Source organism: Fusarium musae, chromosome 2 (assembly GCF_019915245.1).
Source record: "Fusarium musae strain F31 chromosome 2, whole genome shotgun sequence".
Classification (NCBI taxonomy): domain Eukaryota; kingdom Fungi; phylum Ascomycota; class Sordariomycetes; order Hypocreales; family Nectriaceae; genus Fusarium; species Fusarium musae.
Window position 1 is genome coordinate 390,280 of NC_058388.1, and position 16,877 is coordinate 407,156.

Sequence of the window (16,877 nt, forward strand, 5' to 3'; positions counted from 1 at the left end):
AATATATTATAAATTACTTATTAATTTAAATAAGATATTTTTAAAGCTAAACTTCTCTTTAAGCTTAATAATAGTAAGCGCTTCTTTTACTAATTTAGCTTTAGCTACTAATTTCTTTAACTATTTAGTTATAATTTTATTATAATTAAGGTTAAGAAGGATCTAGATATATTAGTAATATATAGCTAATATATTATAAATAACTTACTAATAGAGCTTTAATTATTATTTCTTTTATTATTAGCTTTTTTACTAATTTATTATTAGGGCTAGTAAGGGTTATAAATAGCTTAGAAGGGGGGGGGGTAGGTATAGGTATAAAGAGTATAGGTAAGGTAGGTATAGATATAAAGGGCTTAGGTAAGGCAGGTATAGGTATAAAGGGGTTAAGTAAGGTAAGCTTAGGCTATATAGATATATTAGCTATACTTTAATAATATATTAATAGTAACTTATAATAGCCTTTTTTTTAAGCTTAAGCTTAGGCTTAAGCTTATTTTATTATATTATATTAGTAATTATTTATTAATATAATAAATATAACTTATAAGCTTATACCTTTTTAATTTAGTATACTTAAGCTTATTATTATCTTTAAACTAAAAAGGAAGAGCTATATAATAATCTTTAGTATTAAATCTATAAAATATATTACCCTAGGATCTATTAATAATATATTAAATATATATTAATAATATATAATTTACTTTATTATTAATAACTTTAGAGGCAGATTTAATAAAAACTATTACTAGGCTATTAGGAATAATAACTTAAGTAATATTACTTTTAGCTTAAGATAGAGCTATAGCTACCTTATATTTCTAAGAGAGTATAATAAAGGGTTTATTATTTTTAATTACTTTTTTTTATATAATATATTAATTATATATTAATAATATATTATTAATAGTTTATTATACTATTTTATAAGGTACCTTAAGTATAAGTAATTTATTATTATCTAGAAGCTTTACTTAAATAAAAAGCTTAATATAATACTTTAGTAAATAGTTAGTATTTATAATATATAGCTAATATATAAGAAATATATTTAAAAAAACTTATTAGTAAAACGCTTATACTTAAGATTAGTTAATATATTACTATAAGTATTACTAATCTAGAGGTTTAATTTACTATATAAACTATTTTATAAGAAATAACTGTTTTTAATATAAATAACTAGGTTTTATAGTAAGTACTTTTAAAGCTATATATTATTAATAAATATATAAAATATTATTAATATATTAGTAATAAGACTTATATTAATATAAAGTATACCTAGCTTTAAAATAGGATTATATTTTATATAGTAAAATACTTTATTAAAAGGGATAAGGAGAATATTAGTATCTTAAGATATATTAGTAATATATTAGTAATATATTAATAATATATATAATCTTAAATTACTTAAGGTAAAGTTACTATTTACTTTTATTATTAATACTTATAATATACTTAAAGTATATAAATAATTATATAAAGGTAAGTATTTATATAAATATAATTAAATAAAAAAGAATAAAAAATATAAAAGTAATATACTAATAATAAATTATAAATATATTATACTATTAATTTATTTTAAGATCTATATTATAAAGAAAAAAAGATAAAAAAAAAAAGAAAATATAATTTATAAATTAAAGATATAAAGCTAGACTATGTTTTATAAATTATAGCTAATTAGATTAATTAAGGGATAGTTTAGATATTAGATTTTTTAACCTGCTTTTCTTATACTAGTAAGGGGACTATCTGGCCTAAGTTAGGGGGGTTAGTCTGACTTTACTATAACTACTAAAAGATCAACGGTGCTTCTCCCTAGAAATTTTCTAGAATGATTCGAATCGGGACAGTCTGTCAGTAAGCTTCCCGGCCTGCGTCTCTTCAAATCTGAACTCCGAAGACTATTTGAAGCTTAATCTTTTAACCAGCGTCGATTAAAAACGTTCTAGACGATGTAGATGATCCCACCAGGCTCCGCAATCTCCCGTAAACACCTCTCGTCTGGTGCAGGCAATAAGATGCTAGCATCGTGAAGGTGCCGTTTTTGCCGTTCGCGACCAGGGGCAGCAGGTCTCTACCGGACCCGCAGCCATCCAATGCCGTGCATGAGCCTCATCGCTTGGCGATAAGGAATGCCTATTGCAGTTACTCCGAGCCTTATCGCTGCGAGATTTTGCATTCTCTGACTCGCGGGCTATGACGATTGCGGAGCTCACGGACCCGTTTCGCGGGACCCGATATCCACTGTCGAAATGGCACCTCCGAAAAGAGACCGTGCCGTATTATCCGATGAACCCCAAATCCTCACCGTGAGAAGAAACATGGCCATGGCAGGAAGAAAAGCAATCTCATGATTATTGTTACAATGAGCTTTGATCAACTAAATCTTATCCCCACATACGAGGGGTTTTTTCTTGTCTTCTCCATGGGGCTCCGCAGAAATCTGGAGTCCCTAGCCCGGTTGATGAGATTGTTATAAAACCTAGCTCACGAACCTCCAAATGAATCTCCAACCCAGGCCACTTCCCCAACCCGTTCTCCAAATTCTTAAGCCAAGATGAGCGTGCCAACATATATGGGCGTCAGCGGCAAGTCCCTCGCCATCCTCCAGATCGCCGCCATCGTCGCCCCCTCCTTCGTCCTCTTCGGTTACAACCAAGCTGGCATCGGCGGTCTCCTCTCCGAAGAAGACTGGGTCAAGACGTTCCCCGAGATCGACACCGTCAACTCCACCGGCGCTGACAAGAGCTCCAAATCTACCCTCCAGGGCTTCGTCGTCGCGACCTTTGTCATCGGTGCCCTGATCGGTTCGCTGAGTTGCTCGTATACGGGTGATAAGTTTGGACGCAGGAATGTCATCTTTGTTGCGGCGATTTGCTCCTTGATTGGAGAGATCCTCGAGGCTTCGTCTTTTGGACTTGCGCAGTTCATTGTTGGACGGGTTATTATTGGTCTGGGTATTGGACAGTTGAGTTCCATTGTGCCGGTTTGGCAGAGTGAGACGTCGGCGGCTGTGAACCGCGGTCGGCAGGTTGTCTTGACGGGCCTTTTCATCTGTCTTGGTTACGTTCTTGAGTCGTGGATCAACCTTGGTTTCTTCGAGTTTCACCATGGTCCTGTTACATGGAGACCCCCGATCGCCATCGCCATTGCCTTTTCCCTCATCCTCATAGCCAGCATTTACTTCTTCCCCGAGAGTCCTCGATGGCTCGTTCTCAAGAACCGATCTGAAGAAGCTCGTTACGCCGTCGCTGCTCTCCGGGGTCTTCCCATTGACTCCACTGAGGTTCTCGCTGAAGTTGCTGGCATTGAGCACTCCCTCGAAGAAACTTCCGATAATGCTGCTCGTCTGGGTGATATGCTCAAGATGGGTGAGGATAAGCTCCTGTACCGCTTCATCCTCTGCATCCTCCTTCAGTTCTACCAGCAGATGAGTGGTTCCAATCTGGTCAGCGTCTACGCCAACGTTCTCTTCCAGAAGAACCTGGGCATGAGCGCCGAGACTGCCAAGATTCTCACTGGAGGAGCTCTCACTTGGAAGTTCCTTGCTTCTTTCATCGCTTTCTTCACCATCGATCGTTTCGGTCGTCGCGCCGTCTTCATGATCAGTGGTGCTGGCATGTCAGCCTGTATGATCGCCCTCGCTATCACCACCTCCTTCGGCAGCGAGAACAAGCCTGCCATGATTGCTGCCGGTTGCTTCATTTACCTTTATAACACCTTTGTTCCCATCGGTTTCCTGGGCGCCAACTTCTTGTACTGTACTGAGGTTGCTCCCATCCGCCTCCGAATGGCCATGTCTTCCATCTCGACCGGTAACCACTGGCTCTGGTATGTTTCCCTTCCTCATGTCTATCACCCCATATATTAACATCAGTAGGAACTTCATCGTCGTCATGGTCACCCCCGTCGCTCTCGAGAGTATCGGCTGGCAGTACTACATCGTGTACGCCGTCATCGCCGCATGCGTTCCCATCTCGGTCTTCTTGTTCTTCCCCGAAACCATGGGTCGCAACCTCGAAGAGATCGAGCTCATCTTCAAGGAATCGCCCTCCGTGTTCTCAACGGTCAAGTTCGCAAAGACTCGACCTCGCAACACTCCTCAGCAATTCCTCGCAAGCAAGGAAAAGGCCGATCACCTGGAGCAAAGCGAAGACTAATTGGGGGATAAAAAATGGAAGCAAATTGTTTTATGTGTTTTACGAAATGAAATAGCGATAGAAAGGCAGAATGCTAGTATGATTATGACATGACATGATATAGCCAAGTGACATTTATCCGGCCTCTCATCATGTGAACACGCCTTGGCCCATTGTGATTTATCGCGTTAATTCGTGGATGAATTAGAGGAAATTGTGCAATCGGAAAAGCTAAGCTTGTTTTGGTGAGCTACACCGAGTTCAATCATGAAGATCACGACAAAATACGACTCAGGTCCACACAAGCTTCTACCATGCGCACGAATCATTTTTCTACCCCCTCAAGACCCCTGCCATTTTTACCCCAACTCGAAAAACGAAGCCATGATCGACAGTTTTTAGTAAACGTCATGATCAACCCCCCAGAATTTAACCGTTTTTCTCACGATCGTCCCCCCGCGTTCGGGTAAAGTTGACTGGTGTCAAACTGTCAATGGCTTCCTCGGCAGTGACCATGATACGATCGTCAAAGTGCGGAGAAGCTTATCTTGTCAATTATTGGACCGCTTGTTTCCTGCAGGAACGGAATGGGGTTGGTTAAGCCGGTTGAATTGTGCAGGTTTGTGCCTGAATTGACGGATTACACTATATAAGACCGAAGCAGCGTCGCAGTGTTTGAAAATCTCACCTCATCAGCAAGGCAAGGTCAATCGAAACCCTGACATCATGGTTCGCTTCAGTTCAATCCTTGCGGCTGCGGCTTGCTTCGTGGCTGTTGAGTCAGTCAACATCAAGGTCGACAGCAAGGGCGGAAACGCTACTAGCGGTCACCAATATGGCTTCCTTCACGAGGTTGGTATTGACACACCACTGGCGATGATTGGGATGCTGACTTGGAGCTAGGATATCAACAATTCCGGTGATGGTGGCATCTACGCTGAGCTCATCCGCAATCGTGCTTTCCAGTACAGCAAGAAATACCCTGTTTCTCTATCTGGCTGGAGACCCATCAACGATGCTAAGCTCTCCCTCAACCGTCTCGACACTCCTCTCTCCGACGCTCTCCCCGTTTCCATGAACGTCAAGCCTGGAAAGGGCAAGGCCAAGGAGATTGGTTTCCTCAACGAGGGTTACTGGGGAATGGATGTCAAGAAGCAAAAGTACACTGGCTCTTTCTGGGTTAAGGGCGCTTACAAGGGCCACTTTACAGCTTCTTTGCGATCTAACCTTACCGACGATGTCTTTGGCAGCGTCAAGGTCAAGTCTAAGGCCAACAAGAAGCAGTGGGTTGAGCATGAGTTTGTGCTTACTCCTAACAAGAATGCCCCTAACAGCAACAACACTTTTGCTATCACCTACGATCCCAAGGTGAGTAACAATCAAAACTGGGACGTGATGTATACTGACAATTTGTAGGGCGCTGATGGAGCTCTTGACTTCAACCTCATTAGCTTGTTCCCTCCCACCTACAAGGGCCGCAAGAACGGTCTTCGAGTTGATCTTGCCGAGGCTCTCGAAGGTCTCCACCCCGTAAGGTTTACCGTCTCACGTGTATCGTGAACAGTCGCTGACTTGTAGAAAAGAGCCTGCTGCGCTTCCCCGGTGGTAACATGCTCGAGGGCAACACCAACAAGACCTGGTGGGACTGGAAGGATACCCTCGGACCTCTCCGCAACCGTCCTGGTTTCGAGGGTGTCTGGAACTACCAGCAGACCCACGGTCTTGGAATCTTGGAGTACCTCCAGTGGGCTGAGGACATGAACCTTGAAATCAGTAGGTTCTATAAAATTCAGTGACGGTTATGTGCATGCTAACAGATTTCAGTTGTCGGTGTCTACGCTGGCCTCTCCCTCGACGGCTCCGTCACCCCCAAGGACCAACTCCAGCCCCTCATCGACGACGCGCTCGACGAGATCGAATTCATCCGAGGTCCCGTCACTTCAAAGTGGGGAAAGAAGCGCGCTGAGCTCGGCCACCCCAAGCCTTTCAGACTCTCCTACGTTGAAGTCGGAAACGAGGACTGGCTCGCTGGTTATCCCACTGGCTGGAACTCTTACAAGGAGTACCGCTTCCCCATGTTCCTCGAGGCTATCAAGAAAGCTCACCCCGATCTCACCGTCATCTCCTCTGGTGCTTCTATTGACCCCGTTGGCAAGAAGGATGCTGGTTTCGATATTCCTGCTCCTGGAATCGGTGACTACCACCCTTACCGCGAGCCTGATGTTCTTGTTGAGGAGTTCAACCTGTTTGATAACAATAAGTATGGTCACATCATTGGTGAGGTTGCTTCTACCCACCCCAACGGTGGAACTGGCTGGAGTGGTAACCTTATGCCTTACCCCTGGTGGATCTCTGGTGTTGGCGAGGCCGTCGCTCTCTGTGGTTATGAGCGCAACGCCGATCGTATTCCCGGAACATTCTACGCTCCTATCCTCAAGAACGAGAACCGTTGGCAGTGGGCTATCACCATGATCCAATTCGCCGCCGACTCTGCCATGACCACCCGCTCCACCAGCTGGTATGTCTGGTCACTCTTCGCAGGCCACCCCATGACCCATACTCTCCCCGCCACCGCCGACTTCGACCCTCTCTACTATGTCGCTGGCAAGAACGAGGACAAGGGCACTCTTATCTGGAAGGGTGCTGCGTATAACACCACCAAGGGCGCTGACGTTCCCGTGTCTCTGTCCTTCAAGGGTGTCAAGCCCGGTGCTCAGGCTGAGCTTACTCTTCTGACCAACAAGGAGAAGGATCCTTTTGCGTTCAATGATCCTCACAAGGGCAACAATGTTGTTGATACTAAGAAGACTGTTCTCAAGGCCGATGGAAAGGGTGCTTTCAACTTCAAGCTTCCCAACCTTAGTGTCGCTGTTCTTGAGACCCTCAAGAAGGGAAAGCCTTACTCTAGCTAGATGGCTCGCAATGCCTTGATGAGTTAAGATAGAAAGAAAACGCTTAAATATGTTTATGGTGAATTGAAGAGTAAATGATCCAAACAGCCAAGTCTCATTATCCTTCGAGAGTGTGACTGACTGTACCTCATCTCCATCGTCCGATCCTCGCATATTCATAAGTCGCTTTAGAATAATCATTCCATTTTTTCTCTCGGAAACCCAAAATCAAAGTTGGCTCTCAGGCTATTCCCTTCGCCTGGGAAGATATATAACACGGGAGTATTAATCCTGATAATTAACGCATTGGTTTCGTTCAGGGATAATCTCAAAAGCTGAGCTTTTGGACGATTGTTCGGTAGTTAATAAACCATACTTCTTTAATAAATTTATATCCCTGCTTGCACCACATCTCACCTATCGACTTGTTTGCAGACTTATCCAGACTTAGCTAACATACCTTTGCTAGTCAGCTTTCCAAGAGCGGTATGAAATATATATATTAAGTATTCACGATAAATGGAGCACTATAACATATATTTCTAATTAATAAATATAAGCTAACGTTTATCTTTTAGTATAGTACTTTTTCTCTGGGAATCAATGTATTTGAAAATAGGACTTTTATTACTACTAAGGTTGGTTTAAAGTACGCGCAGAGAATAGCGGACCTTATAAACTTCTCCTGGGTCACTCTTGGAGGCATAAGTGGAGATACTTGCTTGAATGATATCCTTCTTTAGAAAAGGGTTCTGTAATTTTGCTTGCACCGTTATCTAAAGGAGACTTTACTTGCAGAAGTCGTTAAGCTATGTATGAATGATGCTGACTATCAATGTCTTGCGAGACGTATCGAGCTCGCTTTAGAAACACGTTAGTGACTTCCGGACAACGTGTACCATAAGAATATATATAACATATAACAAGCTTTCGTCCTCTTGTCGTCGATATATCGCGAAAACTTTGGGCACTTCATTATGTTACATAAAGCGTAGACTAGTCACGACGAGCATTCCAGCCTTGATTAAAGAGCCCTATTTTCTTCAATTGAAGGTGGCGGTCGGATTGACCTTATCAAGCTACGGAAAGCGTAGTGGGTTCAATTTGACCAATCAGAGAGTGCTATATTGTTTGCTCCGTACAGCTCATTGGGAGTTGTACAGGCCTCAAGGGTCTGTTTTGTTAGCTTCCTGCTAACTGGGTACTAACTGTGCTATAGAAATAATATGTAAGAAGAAGTATCTTACATTTGGTGTGGCATCCAGTATAACGTAGGCGGGACGGGGTAGAAGTAAATGTTCTCTAATTGGCTGAACTATGTCCAGTGTGCTCAGCTGGGCTTAGCGACACCTTCTTCTTCTCCCTTTCCTCTGACATCGGCTTCATATCCCATAAAAGAGCTTCACCATGGTCTCTGTTTCATGACTTTTATTTTTCTTCATCAGCACACATTGTCTCCTTATCGCCATTCTGCACAGTGCATTATACTCACCGGCAAATTATTATTCCATTTTTTATTTCCAGGAATTATACCTGTAATAAATGTTTATTTAGACTACCTACTCTTAGACCTGCCATGTCGCCCCGAGACAACGCTGCAGCTCAGCTGCTATCGCCCTTCACGTCATCTGAGAATGACTTTCAAGTTGATCACGTAACTGACCAACTCTCTTACAACGCGCCGCCGAAGTATCCTTGCTTCACCGAGATATATCTAGAGACGAGCATCCACGACGTCCAGGTGGGACATGTCAATGCGCTCTCGACGCCTGTGATTCCTATTTGGAAACCCGGGTCTACCGTCACCTACACCATCGATATTGGAACATTCCCTAGTCCTGCTCATGTGGCGACTGCTACCAATGCTTTGGCTTCTGCCGCTCAACAGTGGAATGACAGTCTTATCCCCGTCAACTTTCGCTCAGCTGGACTAGGCGAACATGCCACTTTCGTCCTTAAATATGGAAAAAGAGCAGGCAATGTCGGTGTCCTAGCGAGTGCATTTTTGCCTGACCATTTCGACCCAACTATGTATATATACCCTCTCGCCTTCACAACACCGTATCGCAGGGACATGGACAAAGTCTTTCAGCATGAGCTTGGTCACGTTTTGGGTTTGAGACATGAGTTCGCCGCGACTTCTGAGACGCATTCAGTTCAAATCGGAAGCAGCAATTCTCTCTCGGTCATGAATTATCACAACGACTTGGACTTTGGCATCCAACCTTCTGACGTCGAGGGCTTGAAAGCTTTGTATAAGCTGAAGAGCGGTCAGTCCATTAATGGCTTCATGGTCGACGTCTTGGACCCCGAGCAGTAGGATCACTGGCTGATCCTTAGCTGCACAAAAAACAGCCATTTTTATTATTTTCCGACCAGAAGGAGTTCATTTCGACAATACCCTCGGCGCTTTAAATTTGGACTCGTGATAAGACTGGCAAGGTTCAGTAAAAGGCATTTCTATGTTGTTGAAGATAGTTCTGAAGGATTCAGTTAGCTGTGACGGAGTTTTGATGTATGAAACAAAATGGTCCTTAGACTGATAACTCGGATTAACGCAATAAAAACAATTTCTGCTTTTCAGTATATACGCTTATTTAAGTCGCGATGGATAAATCTCTATAGTTTTAACATACTTTGTTTTTTATTTAATATAACAGTTAAAGGAATAATCTATTTAATATATTTATATCTAAGGTCCCTGTAACCTAGAAGAGAAACCAGAAATCATTACTAAAAAGGCTATTTACACTCTATAGATTAAGTAACTTAATGTTATTTACTCTTAACTAAGATTATCTATTTTATACTAGGTTCTCTTTACTAGAATAAGCTTATAGCTATAAATCTTAACTATAAATAACACTTTAAGCCTATAACTTAAATATTAATACTATAATAATTAACTAATAATTATAGTAAAATATAAATATTATTAAAACTTAAAAAATAACTTATTTACTTACTATTATAAGCTATAAGAAAGTACTTCTAATATATTTCTTAAAATAACTAAATATAAGATAATAATAAAGTAATATAATAATATATATATTTAAATAAAAGCTTATTTATATAATAAATTTAAATAAATTTTAATAATAATATATTAATAGAATTCCTTTTAACTTTAATAATATTAAGGATTATTAATAAACTTTTAAAAAAGAAAATAGCTTTAAGGCTATTAAAAATAAAAAAGATAAAATTTTTAAAGTTATTAAATTTAAAGAATAAAATAAGCTTTTAAATAACCTTATTTAGTAATTAGCTATTTTTAATATATATACTTTTACTTATATTATTTAAAGACTTTTTTAAAAAGTTAAAAAAGCTATTAAGTAAAAAAAAGAGGTATTAAAAGCCTTTTTTAATAATAAAGCTAAATATAAAAAGACTATAAAGTTAATTAAAAAAAGAAACTAAAAGTAAATTAAGTCTTTAATTAAAATATAAAAAGTAATTTATTAAAAGGAACTTCTAAATATAATATAAAGCTATTAAAATTATTAAGAAATACTAATATATAAAAAAAGCTTAATTTAAAGAAAGTTTTATAATAATATATATATTAGTACTATTAAAGCTAAGAGAAGGTTTAAAGTAATTAAAAAGTAGTAGTAATATTAAGTTTATAAGTTAGTTATAAGGTTAGAAAATATACTTTAGTTTTAATATAATAGTCTATTTTACATATTAATGAGAAGTACCTTGTTTAACTTATTTAACTGAGCTCTTAACGCTTCGGCTACTTCTGCCCTGAGAATACTTTGCGCCGATCGCCTGCAATGACTTATTTCCATCACAAGATCCTGGCGAGTATATACACAATATGCCTCCCATACCTGGGTGGGAACCAGTACAAGGTAAAGATACTTAGTAAAGTGCCGAAATGCACAATCAATTTCCCGACGCGCCATGCTAGCTTATTATGTATTGCTCACTCTATTTGGAATTTTCCCTAACCTGAGGCAAAGATCTGGTGCTGACCCCGCATTTGCTCATGATGCCCCAACTTGAGCCTGGCCATCTCGATCTAGGCACATTCAACCACCAACAACCAACAGCCAACACGACAACTCAACTTCCTTCACTCAACCCACCAACCGTTCCCACATTTGGGCCTCAAACTTCAGCAACCAACAAAATAACCTCTTTGATCTACACTTGGCGCTGCGCTTTGATAGTCAGCTCGGTGATTTCCTGATTCAACCTGTCTTCGACAACCAGCATTGAACAGCGCCATTCAAAATAGACAACAAACAAAAGTCTAGGCAAGACCAAAGAGTGAAAAGAACAAAAATAGCCAGCTTATCCCGCTCTGAAACACTCCCCTCTACTCCAGCATGACATCCAGGAACCTCAACAAGACCTGGCGCGACATCGTCTTTGAACAGTACGAAGCCGATCACGCAGCTGACGTCCCCTTTCCAATCCACTACATGATCTACGGCGACCAGTGGAAAACAGACATCATCATTGATATCCCAAACAAGATTGGCGTCCCCGTCTTTCGTCAAGCTCTCCTCCACGCCGCTAGTACTAGACGCCTTGAAAAGGACCCAACATACGAAGACGACCTGATCAAGATCCGACCACGTATTCCGCCAAGCAAGAATGATGCTCACTCACAAGATGACGCTGCTGCTCCTGGCAACAGCGGCTAATGCTTGGACGTTCACTATCTATGGTGACGACTACTGCGAGAGTCGACTCCGTCCGGTGACCTCCGGAGAGACGGTAATCAAGGTTCTTACTGAATCTTAGTGATACTTCTAGTAATGATGAATAATACCCTCTCGCCCGCACAGGCTGTGAAAGTATTCCAAACCCTCATAGAGGGTTCTGGCTTGAAGATTTAGGTGACTGCCAGATTGATCTGTATGCCAACGAGGGCGATTGCAATTCTGGCGTACCGCAGAAGTTTTATGATGCGAACAATGAGGACATCTGCATTGGGCCTCAGTTCCAATGGGATTCCTATACTGTAGTTGGCTGTTAGGAAGCTTTACCATACTGGCACCGTGTAGCGAAGCCATAAGCTATTAAATTGTCTTTAATTGGGACCAGTCCCATCTATCATGCCTATTTGTCGTTGTGGATGGACCCCGTGCTTAGACTGCAGGTATATACAATAGCCCAGAACACAATCTCATATAGCTTCATCATAAGTGTCTCCATCCTCATCGCCCCATTCGATTCCTCACATGAAGTCATTATTTAGCACAGTGTGCACGCGCAGGGGACCATATAAATGCCCGAGGTGCAGTTGAGACCGCGACAGCATCTGTCGCGCTCTATATCGTCACGAGGGCGTCTGCGATCGGCTCTAGGATCTTGTGGTCGTTGGAATTCTATATCAAGATATGAATCAGCATGTAAGCGCCTGATAATTGAGATAAAGCACATACTCATAGGCTGTTGCGTTCTTGGTTGAGACATTTGCACAGGCAGAGAAGCCTTCGCACCGGCAGGCTGGGCGGCTGGTTGTGGTTCAGAAATCGGTGACATATTGATGATATAACGTGGAAACAACGATACGAGTAACATTTCAAGTATGCAGACACTAACGTTAGAATAAATACCATAGCTCTTGTGTTGGTTCCGACAATGATTGACAGCTAAGCCCCGATGGTGGGGGCTTAGCCTCTCAAAGGATCGCAGCATGCCCACTAAAAGTGCACCAACAAGAGGCAGAGCACTCAGCTGACGGGAGTCTAACCGAGATTTCAGTCTAGTCTGCCTTGCAGGGTACGAAAAGTGCCTGAAGGATTCTCGCCTTGACTGTCTTGGAGACCCAATGACGTCGCATATGGAGAAAAACGTGTCGTCTCATGTCACCTAACATAATGCCAAGATAAGCTTATTCACCCCCGAAGGCTATGTAGCAGTTCTAGAAACTGAAGTTGGCTTGGTAAACTGTTGCTATTTCCATTGACGGATAATGAATCTTATAGTATGTATGCCACGTGTTGATGAAGAGCCCTCCCCTATAATTATTGATGAGAACATTCAAGTCTGTGAAATAAAACTAATTCTTAGTGAACGTTCTTATGTGGAGTTCCCTAGCCTTCTGTGAGCGTTTCTACTTCAAAGCCTCCACGCAGAAAGGGTTCGCCGTAAAAGTTTCTTCGGGTCATACTTCTGTCTGATCTTCTGCATCTTCTTATACGTCTCCAGATCATAATAGAACTGCCAAGCATCCTTCATATTCCAAACCGTACGATCCCCACAGAACACGACGATCTTTCTTACTAAAATACTTCGGCCGACCCTCATCATTCACCGCCTGCCACTTCCCAGCTGCTTCCCCCTTAGTACCCTCATAGAAAACATCCCAAGTTCCGCCAAAGGTAGCATCTCGGAAGCAGTACGCTGTGCCGTTACCTGCGTTTCTGCGAAACATGGATTGCTCGCCGCCGTAGACTTGGAGTTGGGAAGGGACCCAGAGACCGTTGTGCTGATCTTTAATAACCTCGTTGATACGGCCGGAGAACCAAGATGACCAGCCTGTTTTGGAGAGATCGGTTGAGGTGGTGCTGTTGGTGCGCTTGTCGTAAGGGTAGGGAAACTCGTGGGGACTGCCGAATAACCACATGGAAGCGACAACGGACATTAGGGTGCCTTCAGGAGCCTCTTTGACGATCTTGAACTCATTTGGTACGTTGTTGATTTGGGTAAAGAGATCGGGTGAATATGGCTCTTCGTTGAGATTGACCCATTGGGCATAGACGACAATCATTGCATGCTTGAACTTGAGAAGATCAGCAAAATTGTCCTTTCCATCATGAACATCATCTGGCAATTACTGCTTAAGCTCGTCCTCAGAACCCTGGAAAAGATCCAAAAGATTAGCCTGTCTGCTGACAATGTTGACCGTAAAATCATAGCCCCGAGGCAACTTGGAATCCTCTCCCTTCTGCACAAGAATATCGAGTAGAGCTTCGAGCGTCTCCTCCTTGTAAGCGAAACCAGCCCAAAGACCCTTGGAGCCCTGATGATCCTTGTCATCCTGAACTCCAATCTTGAAGTGTGTCAGGACACCAAGGTTGCCGGGACTGCCACCGAGAAACCCGTAGAAGAGATCTGGGTGGGACTCTTTGGTAACCTTGACTACATCGCCTTTATAGTCGACAGTTTCAAGCTCACGAACCCAATCTCCAAGAAGACCGAATGATCGTGCAAGCATGCCATAACCGCCGATCTGAACGTGTCCACCAAGACAGACGGTAGAACGCTGTCCAGTTGGCATAAAAACGCCGTTATCTTTAAGAAAGTCAAAGATTTCGGTCAGTTGCCAGCTGAAACTAGAGCGAAGGTACACTTTGCCATTCTCCTGCAGGATATTAAGATCAATGTTGGGCCGGCGAAAGGTAGGCTTCAAGTCTAGCTGAATACCCTGGGAGCCAGTTGAAGATGCACCACTGTATTGATGACCGCCAGATCTGATGGCAAGAGGCTTGCCCGTTTTGGCAGCGGTTGACGACTTGTTGGATGTCTTCGACACTTGCGGGCTGGAGGATCTCGGAGGGGTTCATGTCGCGACTAACGCCGTAGGTAGAGGTGGCGTAGATGTTGTTGGCGCGATTGTAGGCAGCTGTACCGGGAAAGAATTGGTTGCCTTGGAAAGATGGCTCCATTTTGGTGGTGATAGTCATGGAAGAGAGTAGAAGTAGCTTCTTGTGATGAATCAATGGAGAACACGAGACGAAGGTAGCTGATATGACGTTTTCTCTTTATAACCATTGTCCAAACCTCCATGAGAGGCCATTTTACATGTGAAACACCGCACAGGCCGCCAAATCACACAGCTGGACACCCAAAATGAATTTTTCGACTCTTCCTGGACATCTGCATTCCAATATCTTCAGCTCCCATCTCACACGCCAATAAAAAGACCAATATTCACAAACAAAAACGGGATGAGTGCCCGTTTCATTGCAGGTATGTGACAGACCAACACGGTAAAGCGCACTAAAATACGACCAATCTAGACTCACCGGGACGGGCCGTATGCGCAAGAATTCAATCCCGCCCTCATTCTTGGCTGCGGGGAAGTTGAGGTGCCGGTAAGCCACAGGTGTTCAGCTTGCCAATTCGAGACTGCTCATTGGTTAGGAAGGGAAGTTGAGACCGTGTTCAGTCAGCCACTGAACGTAAATACTGGCAGATAATCTGAGTTGAGATATGTGACGCTCTTAGCGTGCTTCTGCCGCGTCACGTTTTGGGGAAGATGTGTTTGTGATGTGAACGTTGCCACTGGGCGGTATGGCAACGGATGAAGAGCTTTACTACGTTCAGTGAGCTATTGGGGGTAGGCTTGTACTGCTGTGGTATAGATCGACTGTGAAGAGGCATGTGAAGTGCCAATTGAAAGTTAGATAGGTGTTGGTATTGATCTAAACCGGTAGACCGGCAACGTGCGGACAATTAACTACTTCTGAGCGAGTATAAGATCAGTGAGTGTTTCCTACATAAAATCAATATTCCTCGCCAGGAACTCCAAACACTCCCAATTAATTCAGACCCCTTTTGAATCATAGCAAGTATAATGGCCCCCAAAGAATCATCCCGTGCGGGTATCCATCTCGGCGTAGACTTCCAATACGACGAAGTCAACTTCGACCCTACCCCTCCTCCGCCAAAGGACGACCCCGATCCTCCTCTGGGTATCTTGGCCAGCTTCACCGGAGCCTGGACTGGAACTGGCTTCAACAACATCTTTCGACCAAACTCTGTCGCCCCCACCACCACCACCTTCACCAATCCTGTCCTCCCTGCCCCTCCCACTCCTCCCAATGTCTCAGTTCTCGAGCTCAACCTCACACAAGAGGATCTCGTATTTTCTAACCCGTTGGGAAAAGTCCCTAATCGTGGTCTTGAGCAGCAGAATGACATTATCATTAATGGTGTCACGTATCTTCAGACTGTGAATGATGTTACAAACACTGCTACAGGTAGAGGTGATGGTGCCAAGACGGGTATTCATACTGAAACTGGCTTTTGGTTGAATGTTCCTCAGACTAATAATAATCCTGTGGAGGGGAATACGCTTGTTAGGCTTGGATCTATTCCTCATGGAACTACCGTCAACGCACAGGGGAATCCTCCAGTCGTGACTGACGGACCACCAGACATTGGCCCGCGACCAATTAATCCTTTTGTCATTGGAAACCCGAAGGATCTTCAGATCATGCCCAGTCAGACAGCTTCTCAGAATAACACAGCGCGTCTGCCCCAGGATCTCAGTCTCTTCATTGAGCAAGGATCCATCAACCAGGACATTCTCAACAATCCAATTCAAATCCTTCTCGACATCAACAGTCAGCTCGATATCACCAAGACCAACACTTTCACAGTCTCTACCCAGTTTGCTCCAACACCAGGCGGTGGAACAGCCAACATCGCTTTCCTCGTCGGAGCGAGTAGCCAAGGTCCTAATGCAAACGCCGTGCAGATGGAGTCTACATTCTGGGTCGAGATTGTCGAGTCTGAGATCACGGTTCAGGGCTACACTCCTGGAAAGCCTCTCCTTCTGCAGCCAGCTTATAAGCCGATTCAGGGTAAGACAACTCCGCCACTGCCAACATTCTCTGTCACGCCTCCTGGTCCTGTTACCGGCCCCAAGACTATCCCCGTGACTTATACACAGATTCAGTACTCTCAGACTGTGAACCTTAACTTTTGTGGGTTGACTTGGCCGCATCTGTCGCTGGCTACGCTGGTTCCTTCTCAGCCTATCGAGATTGATTATCCGTCCTCTTAATGGAGGGGTCATTGATGGTATTGGAATACACGAGGAATTGAACTTGTGACAAAGCTTATTAGT

At 42.9% G+C, this 16,877-nt stretch overlaps 7 protein-coding genes across 7 annotated transcripts; 5 read left to right on the forward strand and 2 right to left on the reverse strand.

Moving 5' to 3' along the window:
• Positions 1-2,575: 2,575 nt before the first annotated feature.
• J7337_002085 (uncharacterized protein) lies at positions 2,576-4,178 on the forward strand (the record flags this gene model as incomplete). The annotated part of the gene is made up of 2 exons (XM_044819818.1): positions 2,576-3,849; positions 3,899-4,178. The coding sequence occupies 2 exons, from the start codon at positions 2,576-2,578 to the stop codon at positions 4,176-4,178; spliced, it is 1,554 nt and encodes a 517-aa protein (XP_044684118.1).
• A 705-nt stretch (positions 4,179-4,883) lies between these two features.
• On the forward strand, positions 4,884-7,069 carry J7337_002086 (uncharacterized protein; the record flags this gene model as incomplete). The annotated part of the gene is made up of 5 exons (XM_044819819.1): positions 4,884-5,009; positions 5,061-5,525; positions 5,574-5,687; positions 5,741-5,930; positions 5,982-7,069. The coding sequence occupies 5 exons, from the start codon at positions 4,884-4,886 to the stop codon at positions 7,067-7,069; spliced, it is 1,983 nt and encodes a 660-aa protein (XP_044684119.1).
• A 1,555-nt stretch (positions 7,070-8,624) lies between these two features.
• On the forward strand, positions 8,625-9,368 carry J7337_002087 (uncharacterized protein; the record flags this gene model as incomplete). Its single annotated transcript, XM_044819820.1, has 1 exon — positions 8,625-9,368. The coding sequence occupies one exon, from the start codon at positions 8,625-8,627 to the stop codon at positions 9,366-9,368; it is 744 nt and encodes a 247-aa protein (XP_044684120.1).
• Positions 9,369-11,394: 2,026 nt separating this feature from the next.
• Positions 11,395-11,715, forward strand: J7337_002088 (uncharacterized protein; the record flags this gene model as incomplete). Its single annotated transcript, XM_044819821.1, has 1 exon — positions 11,395-11,715. One exon carries the CDS (start codon positions 11,395-11,397, stop codon positions 11,713-11,715), a length of 321 nt encoding a protein of 106 aa, XP_044684121.1.
• Positions 11,716-13,229: 1,514 nt separating this feature from the next.
• Positions 13,230-13,790, reverse strand: J7337_002089 (uncharacterized protein; the record flags this gene model as incomplete). Its single annotated transcript, XM_044819822.1, has 1 exon — positions 13,230-13,790. The coding sequence occupies one exon, from the start codon at positions 13,788-13,790 to the stop codon at positions 13,230-13,232; it is 561 nt and encodes a 186-aa protein (XP_044684122.1).
• A 63-nt stretch (positions 13,791-13,853) lies between these two features.
• J7337_002090 (uncharacterized protein) lies at positions 13,854-14,688 on the reverse strand (the record flags this gene model as incomplete). Its single annotated transcript, XM_044819823.1, has 2 exons — positions 13,854-14,546; positions 14,599-14,688. 2 exons carry the CDS (start codon positions 14,686-14,688, stop codon positions 13,854-13,856), a joined length of 783 nt encoding a protein of 260 aa, XP_044684123.1.
• A 911-nt stretch (positions 14,689-15,599) lies between these two features.
• Positions 15,600-16,814, forward strand: J7337_002091 (uncharacterized protein; the record flags this gene model as incomplete). Its single annotated transcript, XM_044819824.1, has 1 exon — positions 15,600-16,814. The coding sequence occupies one exon, from the start codon at positions 15,600-15,602 to the stop codon at positions 16,812-16,814; it is 1,215 nt and encodes a 404-aa protein (XP_044684124.1).
• Between the last annotated feature and the right edge of the window lie 63 nt (positions 16,815-16,877).